The sequence below is a fragment of the Ursus americanus genome, chromosome 2 (assembly GCF_024610735.1).
Source record: "Ursus americanus isolate L20-20 chromosome 2, mUrsAme1.1.p, whole genome shotgun sequence".
Classification (NCBI taxonomy): Eukaryota; Metazoa; Chordata; class Mammalia; order Carnivora; family Ursidae; genus Ursus; species Ursus americanus.
The window spans coordinates 16,260,574-16,279,011 of NC_142128.1; the positions used below are offsets into that span (position 1 = coordinate 16,260,574).

General features: G+C 58.1%; 1 protein-coding gene across 2 annotated transcripts; it reads left to right on the forward strand.

The window, feature by feature from the left end:
- The first annotated feature begins 183 nt into the window (after positions 1-183).
- Positions 184-18,427, forward strand: STX1B (syntaxin 1B). 2 transcript variants are annotated; one of them, XM_045786049.2, is made up of 10 exons: positions 184-459; positions 8,525-8,599; positions 8,813-8,912; positions 9,038-9,112; positions 11,576-11,649; positions 12,012-12,120; positions 12,304-12,377; positions 14,295-14,432; positions 14,535-14,645; positions 14,960-18,427. In XM_045786049.2, the coding sequence occupies exons 1-10, from the start codon at positions 430-432 to the stop codon at positions 15,038-15,040; spliced, it is 867 nt and encodes a 288-aa protein (XP_045642005.1). In that variant the 5' UTR covers positions 184-429; the 3' UTR covers positions 15,041-18,427. The 2 variants fall into 2 exon arrangements, with proteins under 2 accessions (XP_045642005.1, XP_087724767.1); XM_087868641.1 differs by having other exon boundaries at positions 16,266-18,427.
- Positions 18,428-18,438: the final 11 nt, after the last annotated feature.

Below are 18,438 nucleotides of genomic sequence, written 5' to 3' on the forward strand. Positions count from 1 at the left end.
GCCTCTAGGCCTCTCCACTCCCCCTCCCCCTGGGTCCCCCTCCCCCGGACTACAACCCCCAGGCGCCCCCAGCCCCGGGCGCTGCGCATGCCCCCTGCTCCCCGCCCCCTCCCGCTTCCCCCCTCCCTCCCTTCCTCCTTACCTCCCTCCGCCCCCCTCCCCCGCGCTTCGGCTCCCGCATCCCTCCATCCGAGCCTGTGCCGCAGCCGCATCGCCACCGCAGCCCCGGCAGAGCCGAGCCCGGCCCAGGCCCCTGCCCCTGCCCGGCCCTCGGCCCGCCGCCCCCGGCCCCGCCCCCAACCGCGGGCCCCCCTCAGCGGCTCCGGGCCCCCCGGCGCCCCCAGACTCCGGCCTCCAGCACCGAGGCAGGAGGCAGGGAGCAGCAGCAGAGGCAGGAGGAGGACGAGGAGGAGGAGGAGCCGTCGCAGGATGAAGGATCGGACTCAGGAGCTGCGGAGTGTGAGCTTGGGGGTGGGGAAAATGGGGGGGCGGGACCCCAATATTGGGGGAGCGCGTGGGGGTGGAGTGGGGGAGGTGCTGGGACATGGGGGCAAATGATGGGACTGGAGGTTGGTCGTAGGGGTACCCCGGTATCTGGAGGCACCTGATGTCTCCAATGAACCTGCATTTTGGGGACAGTGGCTGGAAGAGGTGGGAGGCCATTAAGACTCAAGGGGCAGGAGAGGTTTCAGGGGCTTTGGATGCCCACATTCCCAGGAGGGCGCCCGGGTCTAATCCGGGGTTGGGGGAGAGTGAATAGCAGGAGAGATTTGGAGGGTACTGTCATCTCCTGGGCAGATTTGCGGAATTAGGAAGATGGGGGCGGTTACTGGGCCAGGCTGAGTCTAGCGGGACCAAGATTTGGGGGGTGCTATGGGGAAGGACACAGGTTGGGACAGTGATGCCAACACCTGCCAGTGTGTGTGTGTGTGTGTGTGTGTGTGTGCACTCGCGTGTGTTGCTCCCTGTGGGGAGGGGGCACCTCTCAGAGATGAGGAGGGAAGGGGTGGCCTCAGGAGACAGCCAGAGGGCCAGGGCTTGAGATGGGGTGACCCCAGAGGTGGGAGATGGGTTGCAGAGGAGAGGGGGAGGAGGTCATGCACAGGGCCGTGGAACTGGGTTGTGTGACATGGGCTGTGCTCTGCTGGGGGGAAGTGGGGCATCCTGAACAGTCAGGGGCGGGTTGATGTGGCCCCCTGGTTTGCAGGCCCGAAGAGGCCCAGCTCCAGGAGTCTGGCCAGGCAGTTTGTGTTTGGGTGACGGGGGAGGAGGGCGGCGCTGATGTCCGCAGTGGAGGCTGCCATTTGGAGGGGCCGGTGAGAGGGGGCTCGATGAGAATGGTTTCTGCGGTAGGGAGAATGTTGGGGGATCTGTAGAAATGACCTGGGGGCCGAGGAGGTGAAGCTGACGGGCTGCTGTGTGCCCAGGGCCTGTGGTGTTTGTTCATGTATCCGGATGCCCCGGGTCTCTCCACAAGGAGCCTGTTGGCTGTTCCCCGCTCCCACCCCGCTCCCGGGTTATTACCCCATTTGACAGATGAGGAAGCTGAGGTTTGGAGATAGCAGGAGCTTGCCCAAGGTCACCAAGCAAGTGGGTGGGAGGGTCAGACTGGAATCTGGGTTTCCAGGCTGGCAAGTTGACATGGGTCTCTGCTTTTTTGATCTTTGGAACAGAAGTCTCCACACTGGGGGTAGAAAAACTCCGTCGTTGCAGAGCCCCCGGGGGTATGAGCGTGGGAAACCCGGCTACAGAAAGACAGGAGGAAGGGGCTGGAAGATAAAGTGACTGTTGTCGTCTCTGGGGGAAAGATGTGTTGGCAAATGGGAAGGGAGGAGAAACTGGTGGTTGAAAGAGGGAATTTTGAAGGTTTCTGTATTCAGCTTTCACAGAATCCACTAAATGCCAATAATAAAAAGAATCAACTCTCCACGGCCAGGAACGGTACTAAGCGTTTTATTCATATTTACTCATTTTGGTCCTCACTGCGACCCTGGTACTAGTATGGTCCCATTTTATACTTAAGGAAATTGAGGCCCAGAGAGGTTAAGTAACTTGATCAGAGTCACACAGGCAGTAAAAGGCCAGCAGCGGGCTGGCTCCGGCATTGGTGCTCTAAACTCCCCTTCTTTCACCGTGGTTTTCAAAGCAGGTTGCCATCCATAATCCCATTAGACCCTCACTGACCTCCTGGTAAGGTATGTAGCCCAAGAGACTACCTCATCTTAAAGCTGAGGAAACTGAGGCCCAGAGTGGTTAAATAACTTGCCCAAGGTCACACAGCTCTCAAGTGAGGAATGCAGATTTGAACCCAGATCCCCTGCTGCCGAGACTATTCCATGGCTCCGAAACCCAGAGAAATGGAAAGCAGCGGAGGTGAGGTGGTGGCAAAATTGTGGTATAATTAGAGAGAGGGAGGGAAAACTCGAAGACACGGATGGAGGGGGAGGCAGGGCATGGCGTCCTCCTCTGAGAGGACCAGGGAGCCCCTGCCCAGAGGCAAGGAGTTCTGGCTGCTGGGGCTGCAGGGGCTGGGCAGTCAGGTGGAGAGGAAGGAGGTGGCATAGAGGGGTAAAGGAGGCTGGGTAAATGGCTCTGTTGTTAGTCACGGCTCAGAGAGACTGGAGATTTGGGAGGGGGTGGGTAGGGCAGAAAGAAGCTGCCAGATGCAAGGAGTGTAAGGGTCTCCCCACCAGAGTTGAGAGCGAGGAGACTGGGAGGCGGGAGAGACCAGGCAGGGTGTGGGAGAGGCCTGCTCAAGAGGTCTCTGAGATGCTGAGAGGGATGGGGGGCAGTGGCGGGAGGCGATGTCAGCTCGAGGGACCCGATCATCTTTCCAGAAGTACTTCAGAGTTCCCCAGGGGTTCTCAGATCTGTTTATCACATAGCCGGTGAGGGCACAGATTTGGGACTCAGACAATCTGGGTTCAAATCCTAGCTGCTACTTCCTGTGTGACCTTGGCTAAGTTTCTTCACCTCTCTGGTCCTCAGTTTCTTCACGTGTGAATTGGGAGTAATAATAGTACCTGTTTGCAGGGTTGTCCTAAGGATTGGAACTTGGTAATCTGCAAAAAGTGCCCAGAAGGGGCCTGGACACAGCATGAGTGTTTGTTATTCTACAGTTGACCTGCTTATTTCCCTTGAACCTCACATCAGCGCCCTGGGATGGGCGGGATGTGACCCCTAATTTATTTTGGAGTAGACTGAGGGCCAGAGAGCCAACGGGACCAAGGTCATGCAGCTGGTCATGGCAGAGCTGGTGTTGAACCAGGGTTTTCTGTTTTCCAGTTCAGTAAGCACCTCTGGGGGCGAGCTGGGACGTGCTGGGCTGGAGTGGAGTTCATCAGCCGGACTGGTGTCCCGGGGTCCAAGGGGCGGGGCCAGGGACGGGGCTCAAGAGGCGAGAAGGGGGGGCAAGTGGGGTAGAGAGGAGGATAGCAGAGAGAGAAGCATGTGGGGTCGCGTTGGGGACTGTGGAGTGGCCTTGGGGGGGGGCGTGGAGATGAGGCCTGTGGTAAGGGAGGCTCAAATTTGAGGCTGGGTGGGCGTTGGGGCCATTATGGGACAAGCCACACACCCTGATGGCAGGGACTGAGTCATCTGGGGAGCACTCAGGTATGGGATAGGCACAGAGAAGGCTTTAGATGGGACCCCTGAATGACAGAGGGGAAGAGCTCCCCGCGTGAGTAGGCAGGGCCCAGCAGATGGTTACTGGTGACGGGCTGCTGTCCCCCAGCTGCGCAGGGCTCCTTTCTGCCCTGCAAACACACCAAGCTCACCCCTGCAGCAAGGCCTTGGCCCTTGCCGGTCCCTCTGCAGGTCCCTCTGTTTTGAACGCTCTTCCTTCCACCCGGACCACTGTTTCCTGTGCCTTAAATTCTGTGTCGTCAAATGTCACCCACCCCCGGAAAGACCCTCCCAGACCATCCTGTAAAAAGCCAGCCCCGATAGCTGTTTCTCTGGGGGTTCCTCTCCCTTCTGCTAGTGAGCACAGGCTGAATCCGTCCTGTTCGTTCTTACCTCCCTCCGCTCCTTGGAGGCGGGACCTTCCTCCTGTCTCGTCCACCGCTGTGTTCTCAGCGGCAGCCAGAGACCTTGGCTCCACTCGGATCCGGATCCACTAGGTGAATGAATGACCCAGTGGCGCAGAGGGAGGACGAGGAAGGGAGTATGTGGGTGAGGAGGGAGGGCCGAGTGGCAAGGTGCGGATGGGAGGGCAAGGCTGGGTGCCGGGAGGGCGGAAAGGCCCCGTCAGGGCGACAGATGGACCGGCGCGGGGGTGCGGCGGAGAGAAGCTACGGCCTCTAGATCAAATGAAGCTTGCACCCCCGAGGAGCACGCGTGAGCACGTGCGTGCTGTGTGCATGGGTGTGCGTGTGTGTAAACACACACGCACACACTCTCTGACTTTTCTGTCACCCAACACCAGGCTCTTTCCGCCTCTGTGTTAGTCACCTTCTCACCATCTGTCTCTGGTCCCTGACTTGCGGGCTCACTGTGTCCCTCTCCTTCCATCCACACATCTGTCTGTGTTGTCCCTCCGCGCCGACGCGCCCGAGGGCCCCCGGCGTCTCTGATGGGAAAGACTGCAGCTGGAGGCTTGGATCGGATGCCCCCGCTGCCCACGGCAGAGCCACACGGGGCCCAGGACCCCTGCAGTCTCTCACACAGTCCTCGCAAGGGCTTGAGGAGCTGGCGAGCAGGAAGAGCAGGGGGCCTGGGTTCAAAGCCAGGTGCCCCCCTGCCAGCGCCCCATACGGTACCCGCTGTATCATCTGAAGCAAGTTACTTAATCGCTCCATGCCTCAGTTTCCTCCTCTGTCAAATGGGTGTAAGAATAGTATCTGCTTCATGGAGTGCTTATAAGGCTTACCTGAGACACACAAAACACTTGTCACAGGGCCCCGCTCACGGTAATCAGTACATACGTGTTAGATTTCTTCTCTTCTTCATGTTGCCCATGAGGAAACTGAGGCTTGAATTGTCCATAAAGTGGATCGGGCGCGTGTGATCATTATTTTCTGGGTGGTCTCATTTGCCCACAGCCTGCATTCTTTTAGGCTGGCCAGCTTCTTCCGGAAATGGAGGCCGCACTCATTATTAAACGTGCAGCCCTCAGAGCAGGGAGGGCCCTCGGTGCACCAGCCTGCCCTTCCCGCAGATGAACTGGGGCGCAGAGAAGGGCTGAGATTTGCCTCGGATCACAGAGCAGGGCGAGGGGAGGTAGGACGCCTGGCTTCCTACCTGGGCTCTTCCTGCAGCCTGGCCCCGTCCCCCTGGTTTTCTCTCCGGGCCACAGGAGTTCGGCAGTACTGGGGACAAGCTGAGAGGGACGGGGTGGGGGTGGGGGGAAGCCTGGGACTCAGCACTAGACAGTTCAGGTCCCACTTCTGGCCTGATTTGCTGTGAAGCCTTCGGCAGGTCAGGCAACCTCTCTGAGCCTATTTCCTCATCTGTAACCCGGGAGGGGCAGGGGGCACTAGGCAACCCTGTCTACACACTGCGTCTTTCTGGCAGAATTAGGCTTGTTGCCTGCCTGGCCTCCTTGCCTTCGCCTGCCCACCATTTGGGGCAGACATCCTTGCCATTCAGCCGAGGCAGAGGCTGAAGTTCAGAGGCCAGGAATCGTGTGGCCTTGTAGCTGCTAGCCTGGGCAAATTCTTTAGCTGCTCTGTGCCTCAGTTTCCCCATCTATAAAAGGGAGCTATAATAATACCTACCTCAGGAGGCTTTTGTAAGAATTAAATGGACAAATCTACACAAAGGGCATAGAACGGGGCCCAGCTCATTATCACATGCTGTGTAAATGTTTGCCATAATTATAATTATGCTGGCCAGTGGCCCTTACAGGGTTTAAATAAAGATTCAGTGAGATAACAAGAATGTAAGACCCATGTAGAAGACGCTGTTAAGAGATGATGTTTTCCTAGGATTTCGGGGCACGGAGCCCCACCAGATGGGGCCTTCGCAGGAGCGGAGCTGACAGGGAAAACAGCTAGGGGCAGAGCCCCTGGAAGGAGGTGGCCTGGCCTCGAGCCTCAGAAGGGGCTGTGGGGGAGACTGTCTTAGATGCTTATGATTTCTAGCCCATTCAGGCTAGGCGCCCTTGAACAGGTCACTTCCCTTTCCCCCTCTCTGACCTCCCGTTCCCTCATCTGTGAAATGGGGACGATGATATTTGCTCGGCCTTTCTTTCAGGGCTGTGTGGTGAGGATCAGAAGGGATTATGGATGTAAAAGTGCTGGTGAACTGGAGAGGATTATTAGCTCTCAGCTCCCTGTAATTATTATACCCAATAAGTCATAGTTGGGCCTCTTCCTTTCTTCCTCTGTCAAGGACAAGTAAACAGGCAGCCAGGGATGCCCCAGGGCAGAAGCTAAGGGAACTTGGCTCTGGGGACTGACAGGAGAAAGGGAAATCAGACTTTAGAAAGCCCAAAGTCAGCCTGGGGAAGGGACGGAGAACAGGAAAGTTCGCAAGCATCCGGACCAGAGAGAAGCCCCATGACGTGTGGGCAGCTGGTCAGGGGGCCGAAGTCAGAGAAGAGGCAGAGGAACGGCTTTGGCTCTGGGGGAAGGAGACCCCGTGGGGCAGCTGGCTTGAGGTCAGGGCATCAGGGCAAGCCGGTGGCTTCTCCGAGATGAGCTGAGCCTCCCAGAGCCAAGGTCTATCGGGGCAGCCCTGGGTCTGGTGGAGACTCGAGAAGCCAGAAGTCCTGTCAGAGTACCCACACGCCACCCGTGCCACCTCTCCTTCCGGGGGCAGCTGTGGGCAGAGACAGGAGCCTCCCTTTCTCAAAAGGGGATGTTTGGGATTGTCTGGAAATTCTATGGAAGTGCCGAATACATTTTCTGACATGGGGGGGGCAGCGTCTGTGGGGAGAATCCCCTGCGTTCCATTTGGGCAGGAAGCCGGGGGGGGGGGGGTGCATGGAGAGCGTGCAGCTGGAGGGCTCCCCCAGGCTTGCGGGCTCCTCCCGGGGCTGTCGGGGCTCTGCTGATTCCGAGTTCACTTGGCTGCCTAGGTTCCATCTCGGACCCATCTGGCTCTGTCTCGGTTCGATCTGAGCTGTCTGGGATCTATCTGCCCCGAGTCTAAGCTGGGTCTGAGCCTGTCTGGTTTCTGTCGGGTCCTGTCTGCGATCTGCTCCGACCCCGTCGAAGGTTCCACGGGACCTCCTCTCTTCGGATCCCAACTGGCTGTGCTCCAGGCGGACACGTTCGGATCCTGTCCTGATTATCGTTCAGGCTCTGGGCGTCCGAGTCTGTGCTGTTTGAGCTAGGTTCTTTCCGGAAATCGGGGTGAAGTCTCTTTAAATTTCCACGGGGCTGATGAGGGTTCGCATGTAATTCAGCTTGACGGGCTCAGCTTTTGGCCTCAGACTTCGGCCCCAAGCGGAGAAGAGGCTCAAGTCAGGAGCGCGTAGCAGTGGGGAGCCCCCTCCATCCCGTCTTCTTTCCTGGCTGGAGAGGCTGGGAGAACAGGCCCACAGGGCCCTCTCGAATGTCCCCAGGGGTGCGGGTGCACGTCTGGGTGGCCACGCGTGACAGCAAGCAGCTTTGCCGTGGGGCCGTGTGTGGGAGAACGTCAGCGTGTCAGTGTATCTCCGCGTGGGTGTCAGTGGGCCTATTTCTGTGTGCCTTGTGTGTCAGCCCTTCTGTCTGTGTCACTGGTCTGTCTGGCGGTGGCGGTGGCGGTGGCGGTGTGGGTGGGTAAATCCCTTTGTGTCTCTGAGCCCTGGGGGTGGAGGGCTGAGCAGCTGCAGGTTGCAACTGGGAAATCCAGGCAAGTGAGAGTAGGTGGGTGTGAAGTTGGGAGAGGCTAGATGAAAGCAAGTGAATACACGAGAGGGGCAGAGCAGAGGAGGGGGTGAAAGCAGCGGGAGGAGGCTGGCACGGGGAGCCAGGGAGAGGGGGGTCGGAGTGCTGCCCGTGTCTCTCCTCCAGCCCTCCCTGGGCTTGACTGTGCTTGCTCAACTTGGCCCCCGCCGCTGGCAGCGAAGTCACCTTGCACCAGAGACGTGGCCGGTCGGGTGGAGGCTGGAAGGGAAGAGAAGGGGAGCAAAGTGAGGCCGGGACAGGAGCGGCTGGGGAGATAGCGGCCAGGGTCAGCCTCCCGGGCCTGCATTCCAAACCCCTTCTGGGAGTCCAGAGCCCATTCCTGCAAGGCTGACATTTAGCTGGTGGGTACGATACTGGTGAATGCGTAGCTGTCCTGGGTGTCACGCACCTCCAGGGTGACTGCATTCTCAGGACCACTTCTGCCCTTGAAAGGTTGCCTTCTGCTCATTCCCTCCAAGGTGGGAGGCGTCCTTTGGGCTGTCAGCTACCTGGCCTCCAGGACCCTGTTCCACAAGACTTGCGGTGTTCATTCGGACCGGACCGCTTGGGGCCCTTGCTTGTGACCTGCAAATAACCTGCCCCCTGCAGATGACCCCCTCCCCAGACCTCTGCTCCGAGCCTAGAGCTGGGAGCATCAGACTCAGGCTAGGGACTGTTCATGGATTCTCCCTTTCTTTGCCTCCCAGGCGAAAGACAGCGATGATGAAGAGGAGGTGGTCCATGTGGATCGGGACCACTTCATGGATGAGTTCTTCGAACAGGTAACGGAGCTTCCCATGCTCCCAGACCCAGAAGCTGGCCCCCAGCCACCAACTTCCTTCGCCCTCTTCCCACCCCTGCTCTCCACTCCTACGCCCTCTTGGCCTTTTACCCGTCCCTCACCTCTGGCCCGTTTACCCGAGCCCTGACTAAGCCCCCAGGACCCCTTGCCTGGCTCAGCGACTTGGCTGGGCACGGCTGATTTGCTGCCCCAGGTGGAAGAGATCCGGGGCTGCATCGAGAAGCTGTCAGAGGATGTGGAGCAAGTGAAAAAACAGCATAGTGCCATCCTGGCTGCCCCCAACCCAGACGAGAGTGAGTTCTGCTCCTGCACGGCCGTGAGAGGGACAGGGGTGGACGGTGTGCGTGTGTGGGGGGAGGGGAGGGATGGGGTCTGGGCTCCCAACCAGACATCTCATCTGCTGTGGCTCTCCCCTCAGAGACCAAACAGGAGCTGGAGGACCTCACTGCCGATATCAAGAAGACGGCCAACAAGGTTCGGTCCAAGTTGAAAGGTGAGGAATGCAATCCCCAGATTAAGGAGAAAAACAACGCTGCCCTCATTGGACCAAACATGCCTTTCTATCAGGAGTTGTCTACAAATTTCCAGGACCCAGATTCCTAAACAGTGAGAAAGCACAAAACCCCAGATGCTTTGGAGAAAGATACATGACAAAGAAATGAGGGAGACGAGGGTTTCTGTCCAAGTGGCGTCTGAGCTCTCCTGGGTCCACCGGCACGAAGGTCCACCAGAAACCACAGCGTTCCAAGTGGCTTCAGTTTCATTAAATCCTGAGTTCTCCAGAACAGGTGCCGGGCATAGCGCTAAGCACCCAGTAGGTGGGATCAGCACACACTTCTGAGCTGGTATCCTCGGCTCAGGACAGATTGGACTGTGTGGCTGACATCAGGAGCTGGCAAGCTTTCAGGAGGGACCTGCCAAATGCTTATGTATTCACTCTAATTTAAGGACTTGGGTGCTGGTAATAACCACCTTCCCCCAAAGCATTGTGGGTTGGGAACCTCCTTGTCTGCCCGTGCCAGGGGAATAGCAGTGGGACCGTGATGTGGTAAATTCAGCATCAGAAAACATTTGCCAAGCACCCACTTTGAGGCACACTGCGGGGCATTGGGGAGAAGGTGCCATGTCAGGTGCCTGGCCTTAAACACACCTCCCTGGGTCCAGAGAGATGAGAGCAGGGGCTCCATGCCTTCCCGGCCTCAGTGGGAGGGCACGTGTGAGCCTCCCATGCTGATCTGTAAAAATAAGCCTTTTACACTCTTATCCTGGAAAGGAAAATGACTTAAACTGGGAGCACATTAAGTACAAATCCAGGCAGAGGGAGTTCAACTTCCATCATCAACTCAATTCTGGACAACTTCCATCATCAACTCATTCCTCCCCTCGGCTTCCTCATTGGCACAGTAAGAAAAACAGAAGCAATTTCAAAGCAGGCTTTTTTTCAGGGGATAGCAAATTTTTTTTTCTTGCATGAAATCTTACAAAGAACTCTGATATATGCAATACATAAGAGACATGCTGTTCTGGCTGAGCTGGGGTTGGGAGGCCCAGGGCCCTACCTACCTGGTCTCCCCTTTACTCCCAGCAACAGCCCCCCGAGGTTCTTTCTCAGAAGCAGGGTTCCATGGAACACCCTTTAAAAATCCCTGGGCTTAAAGACTTCTTTGGGCCCTCTGAGCTCAGACCTTAACACTCTCTGTAAGACTGTGGGGTGGCTCCATGTATGATGAGTCCAGGAACAGCCCAAGAAAGAAGCTAGGAAAAGTAGCAGTGCATAGAGAAGCTGACCTTCCAGACCTCCAGAAAAAGAGAGAAGATTCTCTTCTCCTCCATCTTTCTCCAACTGTTTGTTGGCATGAGCTCGGGCTTTGTGTGTGACCTTAAGTGAGTCGTTTTACCCAGTTGAACCTCAGGTTCTAGTGTGATCCATGGGCTGATATCACTAACTCTCAGGATTGTGGTCAGAAGTCAGTGAGACCCTCTAAAGGACCCTTTGCTACAGGGTTTGGCTCCAGCCCCAAGTCTGACAATAGGGTCTCCATAGGGGCCAGGAGTTCCGACCTCCCTGGGTGTGCTGTGCCTTCCTGTGCCTTTCCCACAGCAGTGGGCCAGAGGGGTCACTCAGTCACTGCGCCCCCCCATTGCTGGCAGGGGAGCATTGGGGTGCTGTTCAGCCCCCAACCTTTCCTTCTGCCAGCAGAACAGGGAAGTGATGTTCTCAATGGCCCAGAGGCCCTTCCAGGTCTGGAGGGCCTGGTGATTCATCCCGGCTGCATTTTCAGAGCACTGTAGATCTTATCGCAGGCAAGCTCTTTTTTAGAAAATCTGAAGGATAGATGTCAGGAGTGCATGATCCAGAAGTAGGAATCCCAGTTAATCTGTGCGCTTTTCCAGAACATCCTTTAGATGTGGGAATTTCCGAAACAGAGCTCACCCTGCAGGGCTGGGGGAGAGCTGTTTTTCTATCGGAACATCCCTCCCTCACCCTAGAATTTTCCAAGAAAAAAGCGGCCACTAGAACCTGACCCTCCTGGAAGTGGCTGCCTTCCTAGAGAAAAACCGCAGGATGCGTTCCTGCCACCAGTTTCCAGAGGCTGTAGGAAGTGGAGAGTTCCCCCACGTACTGGAGACCCTCGTGGGGTCAAGCAGGAGTTACAGCCGTGGGACTTTCCAAGACCCAACCCTTCAGCCAGAACAAGTAGCCCCTTTCTGTCTGGTGACCTACCGACCATCAATCTCCCCTCCTACCTGCCTTCCAGACCCCCTGAAACGTCTGTCTATTCACCCGCCTCCTGCCCCCGCACCCGGGATCCTTTACTGTCTGCCCTCGCCAAGGGTGTGACATCTCTTCACAGGCCCGGGGCCTGCCTCGGGCTGTCGACCCTTCCTACGTCCCGGACCCCCGCCCCACATGCCCCGGGTCTCCCGGCCGGTCACTGCACCCTCTCTCCCGCAGCAATCGAGCAAAGCATTGAACAAGAGGAGGGGCTGAACCGTTCCTCAGCGGACCTGCGCATCCGCAAGACCCAGGTAGGAGGCGACGGCCTGGCGGGGCGGGGACCGGACCGAACCGGACTGGGAAAGGAGAGGCGAAATGGGAGTGGGCGGGCCAGAGCGGAACGGGGCGTGGTCAAGGAGGCGCCTGGGCGGGGTTCTAGCGGGGGGCGGAGCCGAGCCGTATCTCCGAGGGGCCGCGGCAGGCTAGGGCGCTGGATGGGGGGGCGGGGGGCGGGGGCGTTCTGGGGCTGAGCACTTGTCTGGGGTTGGCATCGCGCCCGCGAGGTAAAGAAGGGCCATAGGCCAGCTCAGCCCCCCCTCCCCACTGCATCCCTCCACTGGCCGCCTCGCCCCCTCTGTCCCGGCCTCCTGATGTGTCTATACCCCCACTCTAGCACTCCACACTCTCCCGGAAGTTCGTGGAAGTAATGACCGAGTATAACGCGACCCAGTCCAAGTACCGGGACCGCTGCAAGGACCGGATCCAGCGGCAGCTGGAGATCAGTGCGTGTGCCCCTCTCCGGAGTGTCCAGGCTTGCCCCAGCCCTCTTCCGTGGCTGCCTCAGGCCTTACGTGGAGGCCAAAGGCCGGGTGGGAGGGTGAGCTCCTGGGTCTCTGCCCCATCCCACCGCCTCAGGCCCCCCAGACTGGCCCAGTCCCTGAGCAGGGAGGCCTTTCTCCCCACAGCTGGAAGGACCACGACGAACGAAGAACTGGAAGACATGCTGGAGAGCGGGAAGTTGGCCATTTTCACCGATGATGTGAGCCCTGGGTGGGGGTGGGTCTGGCTTTGGAAAACATTTGCTTCTCCTCCCTCCCCAAGCCGAGGTTGAGTTCAGGTCCTAAGTCCACCCTGGAATCACAAACAGTGGGAAGCCAGGACCTGGCGCTGGGGATTTCCACCGGAGCAGAGAAGGAAGGCACCCCCATAAAAATGGTCAACATTTTGAGTAGCCGGATACTGTTCTAAGCACTTTACATATTTACATTTGCCTGCTCTCTCATTTGGTCCTCACCAGCACCCTCTGAGGGAGCCAGATTTCACCAATGAGGACATCCCACCCAGAGACTGACCAGAGAGGTTAAATAACTCGCCCAAGGCCTCAGAGGCAGGACTCAGATCAGTTAGGGCTCTGACGTACTAAGATACACTACCTCTATGAAGCAGGTCATTTCACCAAATGACTAACTTGCCTACATTGTGAAATTGAAAAAAAAAATACCAGTTTTAGTTTTGCTAAAGTTTTACTCCCTGCCCTGCCCTTGTCATCTTAAATCTGAGGGGATGGGCTTCCCCCACTGTAGTTCTTCTTTCTCTTCGTAGACTTTGCCTTGGCCTGCCCAGTTCTGTCTCTGCTGATGGCCGAACGGCTCTGGTTAAGATTTCTAGTCCAGAACTCAAGTCTGTTCAGTGACTGTCTAGCAGTTCTCAGCAAATTGTTATTTAGAGAACTGGTCTTTGTTAAATTAGCTTTGAGCGAATTGATTAGGGCCAGTTAGCCTGGAGCCCTCCCAAACAGCTCTGCCCAGGCTTCTGTCTGAGAACGGCGGGGAGCCTGGTGGGTTATAAAAGGACAGAACTGATTCCTGCCAGTGAACCCACCATCATTGCAATGGAAACCCATCATTATAATGCACGGTGGTGGGGATCTTGCCTGAGGGACGTGCAACCTGCAGACAGGCCCTGAGGTAGTGGTTAACTACTGGAGTCAGGGAAGGCTTCCTGGGGGAAGTGGCATTGAGCTGTGCTTTAAGGAACAAGGACCATTTGGACATGGTGAGATGGGCAAAAGGCCCGCTAGAGAAAGGGCACAGACTGAACAAAGACAGGGAGAGTGGACCACTTGCCAAACAGCCATTGGATAATTTTGGCTCTTAGAGGGTATGTAGGAGATGAGGGCAGAAAGGAAGACTGAGCCCTGGATAGGGTAAAGGTGTACAGTCTGCGGTGGGGAGCAGGGAGGAATCGCGGGGAGCCCTGGAGGGTTCCAGAGCAGTGGAATGGCTTGATGAGGTCTGAGCAGTGAGTAGTTTGGGAAGCGAGTGGCCTGGCTCAGGCCAGCTGTGTGTGGGGCGGAGGGATATCTGACTGTGGGTTGGAGTTGGTATCTTTCCCCCTGACTCTTGAGGGCTGCGGTGCATTTCTTTATTTCTCTCCCCCCTAATGTCATGGGGGCTCCAGAGTGGGCACACTGCCTTCTCATCTGGCCTTCTCTGCTTCTGCTTGCTTTCTCTGCTGTGTCCTCTGCCTTTGACCAGACAGGGGCCCCCAGTACCAGTGGTGACTCTACACCCCTATCACTCTTCCCTGGACTTCCCTGGGGTGTGTGTGTGTGTGTGTGTGTGTGTGTGTGTGTGTGTTTAGACTAAGCCCTGGGTGAGGTGGTGGGCTCAGCCAATTTTTAGTTCGTGTAAGTTAACAAACTTCTCTTTAGTGCTTACTGTGTGCCGGGCGGGTACTGTTCTAATCGGTGGATACACCGTGGGAGGTGGGCACTGCTGTCGTCGACCTTTTCTAGGTGTGGAAACTGAGGCCCAGAAAGATTAAACAATCCGCCCGCTAGTAAATGACAGTCGCATCGGAACCTCAGACTCTCTGGCTGCAGAGTGCAAACTGTTAACGGGAGCGAAGGGGGTCTGCAGCGCCTCCCCTCACGCCCCCCGCCCCATCGCCCTAGATCAAAATGGACTCACAGATGACGAAGCAGGCCCTGAACGAGATCGAGACGAGGCACAACGAGATCATCAAACTGGAAACAAGCATCCGAGAGCTGCATGACATGTTTGTGGACATGGCCATGCTCGTGGAGAGCCAGGTACGGCCTCTCCCCCACATTCTAGGAGCCTCCTACCGGTCCCTGGGGTGCCCCCTCCTCCGGCCCAGCCCCCACCCCGTCCTACGCACATCTCCTCGGCAGGGTGAGATGATTGACCGCATTGAGTACAACGTGGAACATTCCGTGGACTATGTGGAGCGAGCCGTGTCCGACACCAAGAAAGCTGTGAAATATCAGAGCAAGGCCCGGAGGGTAAGCGGGTGGGGGCGGGGAGGGGGGGGACCCACAGGACTTGGGGGAGGGGCCGAGCTGGCCTGTGGTTGGGGACAGGCAGGCGGGGCAGGTGGGCTGCAGCCCAGCGCTTGGGGCTCTGTTCAGGCCAGGCCTGAGGTGAGTGTTGAAATCCAGAGGGAGGCCTTATCTCTGGCTCTGACCTCTTCCTTTTTCTGTTTTCTCTCCCCTCCTCTTTTTCCTCTCACCTCCTCCCCCATCTGTCCCCCCATCTGTCTCTCTGTATCTCTCTGTCTCTCTCGTTCCTTCTTCCCTGTCACCCTTTCCGCCTGCAGAAGAAAATTATGATCATCATTTGCTGCGTGGTGCTGGGGGTGGTCTTGGCGTCATCCATTGGGGGGACGCTGGGCTTGTAGGCCCCCCACCCCGTCTCTCCCAGACCCTTCCCCCACCACATTGGGAGCAATACCCCCACCACCCCTTTCACTCCATCCCCTGCTCCAGGCTCACCCCCAAGACAGACCCAGACAGCCCCCACCCTCCCCACCTCCTGTCAGACCCTGGAGTCCCTGGACCTCACCCCGCCATGGACCACCCCGCCCCCGCACGCAGATAGCAGCAGGCGTGATCACACATGCACAGCAACATGCATGCCGCCGGCACATGCTCGAGACGTGTGGACACCCCAGCGTGTGTGTGTGTGTGTGTGTGTGTGTGTGTGTGTGTGTGTACGTGTGTAGAAGCAGCAGATCACCCTTCCGGCCCCCCACCCCAAGTCTGCGTCCCGTCTGAGCTTCCCCCCTTCACTTGGGTTGTTGTGTAGAGACTGTAGCCACGTGGAACAGCAGCCCACCGAGCCTCGGTGTGTCTTCTGTGAATAGGTGTGTGTGTGCGTGTGTGTGTGCGTGGCCACAGATCCACGGACGCAATTTGTGTACCTGGAATGTTGGGTTTGAGTGTTTGCATCCAACCCAATAGCACTTCACGGATCCCCACCTTCCCCGTGGCGGCTGTAGAGAGGGCGGGGTGTGAGTGTGCGGACGCTCACGCGCGTTCTCAAACGATCCAGGTAGCCCGGATGCACACAGGCCATGGCGCACACCCCAGTGTGAGGCTGAGCAAACCTTCCTGGCTTAGTCACCCCACGGAGTGTGTGTGTGTGCACATGTGTGTGCACGTGTGTGCACGTGTGTGCATTGAGAGCCTGTGGAGTTTAACCAAGGCGAGTGGAAGCAGGTAGTGGAAGTGAACCCGTATCCATAACCCAGCTCAGCCTGCCTAGACACGTGCACTTCTCCCTGCAGGTAATGTGAGCAATGCGTGTGTGTGTGTGTGTGTGTGTGTGTGTCTCTCTCTCTCTCTCTATCAAGGATGTGCTTCAGGTGTTGATAGGTCTTCTCCGACGGAGCCCTCCATATTGTGCACTGGACACCTTGTTGGGTGGGCACAAAAATCTGTGTTTCTGTGCTAGGTAGAATAGGTCTGTGTGAGTGTGAGCGTGTGTGCGTGTGGAGAGGCTCTCCACATAGTGTGGTTTTGCCCATCTGTGTCTTGTATGCACACACGTGTTCTTCTTTAAAGACCTGTGCCCCGTCCGGGTTTGTTTATCCAGATGTGTTTGCCCTCCCCCTCTCTCCCCAGAGCTGCTGACCAACACCTGGTGTGGCCACACACCGTTCCACCAACATTGTGCAACTGGAGCTTCCTGCCCTGCCAGGTCCCAGAGCCCCGGTGCACACATGCCCACATGCCCGTCTTTCTCTGTGTCTCTGCCAGAGGGTAGACCTTCATCTGGGAGAGCTGGTATACCTCAGTGTGCTCTCACGGGCCAGGCCGAGGAGGCCCCGTGCCGGTGGTCCCCCTGGGCGCATCCATGGCCGCGGGAGCACACGTGCCTGCTGCCAGGGCCGTGGTGCCCCGAGAGGCTGCACCCGTTTGCACGCAGACGCCGCCTGGAAGGGCTCTTTGTGCGAAATGGTACCGATGAGGTGAATGTCGAGGGCTGCCCCGGGCAGATGGAACATGGGGGGCCTTCCTGCCTTCCACACATTTACCTCAGAACTGGGAGAGGCCAGTGTTTGTCTTCACCACCCCGTTTGATGCCCTGGGCTCCGCCTCAGGGACTGGAATTGCAATTTCAGGCAGACTGGAATGGCCAGTGTGGTGGCCTCCACTCCGGGGGAGCTGAGGCCCGGGACCCCTCCCCCGGACACAGCTCCTGCCGGATGCTGGCCATAGCTGTCCCCGCTCCTGCCCGCCTCCTGGATGGAGACTGAAGCGAGGCCAGGTGTCTGAGGGCGAGGAAGAGACCAGCGCCTCCCTCGCTGTATAGACAACACACGCACGGGGCACGGGCGGGTTTGCGAGGCTGGTGGCAGCGGGAGGTACAGGACCGAAGGACCCGCCTGTGCAGGACTGAATGCACACGGGAGTGTACGCCCAGGGTTGGGTGTGCATGTGGACGGGGTGCAGGAGTCGGGGACGTGTGTGCAGGTTGTTTCCAGGGTCCCACTTTATGTGAAATGTGTGTGTCTGTGTGTGTGAGAGAGACAGAGACAGGGAGACAGTGCAGATGTGGCCTTCCAGAACACAGCACCCCTCCCGCCCCCGCCCTGTCCCCTTCCCTACTTGAGCCGTTGGAGCCCTGTCTGTGTGAAGCCAATCTGCTAACAGCCCCCAAGGTGGGCTCTCTTGAGGAGGGAAGCCTGCCCGTCCCTTCCAAGAATGTCCTTCTGCAGGACAGGAAGTGTGCCCCAGTGTCCAGTTACAGCCCTCCTGCTCCCATCTCAGGCTTCTTTGGGGACATCAGAATGGGCCCCAGCTCCCCCGCCCTTTTTCCTTCCTGCCGCGGGAGCCAGGACACCCTTGCAGGCCAGGTGTTTCCGGAATTCCCACAGCCTTGGGGCCACAAGCACGAGGGCGGAGCCATGGCTGGGGGGGTGCTGTGGCCTCCTTGAGGGGCGTTAGGCCCATAGCTGCCCATCTCTGGGTCTCGGTTGGACCCCAGGATGCCCGAGGGTCCGCTGTGCCCCAGCTTCTTCAAGTCCCACACACCGTGTGACGGCTGCTCGTTGGCTGCTGTGTCTGTGCCTGGAACGTTGTCTGAGGGCTGGTGTCTCGTGCATGTTCTCGGACGAGTGTGTGCTGCTCCCCCTCCACACACCTACAGCCACCAAGCCCACGTGTGCCCCGTGGGTGGTCCTGGGCCTGGCCAGGGCTCGCTGCTTCCCCTCCCCCCCCAGCCCTGCCTCTCACGAAGCACACTGCGTGTCCATCCCATGTGCCTGTGGGTCGATGCACGCTCTTGCCACGCCTCGAGCGTGTGTACATGATGTGTTCTATGCATTCACCCTGTCCCCCAAGCCCGCCCCGCAGAGGACAAGATGGGTGGCCCCCGGCTCCCTTCTCCCCCCACCCCCAGGCCCTGCCCGCTGTGCAGCCGTGTGCGTTGGCGTGTGTTTCCGTGTCGCTGGCGTGTCACGTGATGTAGCCGTGTTTGCTGACATGAGCCCTTGCCCCTTCTGTTTCTCCGTTGGTTTCTAGAGCTCTTTCCCTCTCCTCCCTGGAGGGGACAGGACTCCTGGGGCCTGGCTGGGGGCCCAGAGCCAGGCCACCCTCTCCTGTTAGCCCTCAGAGTCCCATTTCTCTCTATTGGTGACCAAGTTGCAAATGGATAAAACACAGGAAAATTCTGCCCCCCCCCACCCCGCCCTGCATGTCCTGTCCCCAGAGCCCCCCACCCCCACCCCGGGCCGGGTCGGGCCCCGTGGGACGGGAGAAATAGCAACCAATCCAACAGCGGGCGTGCTGTGTG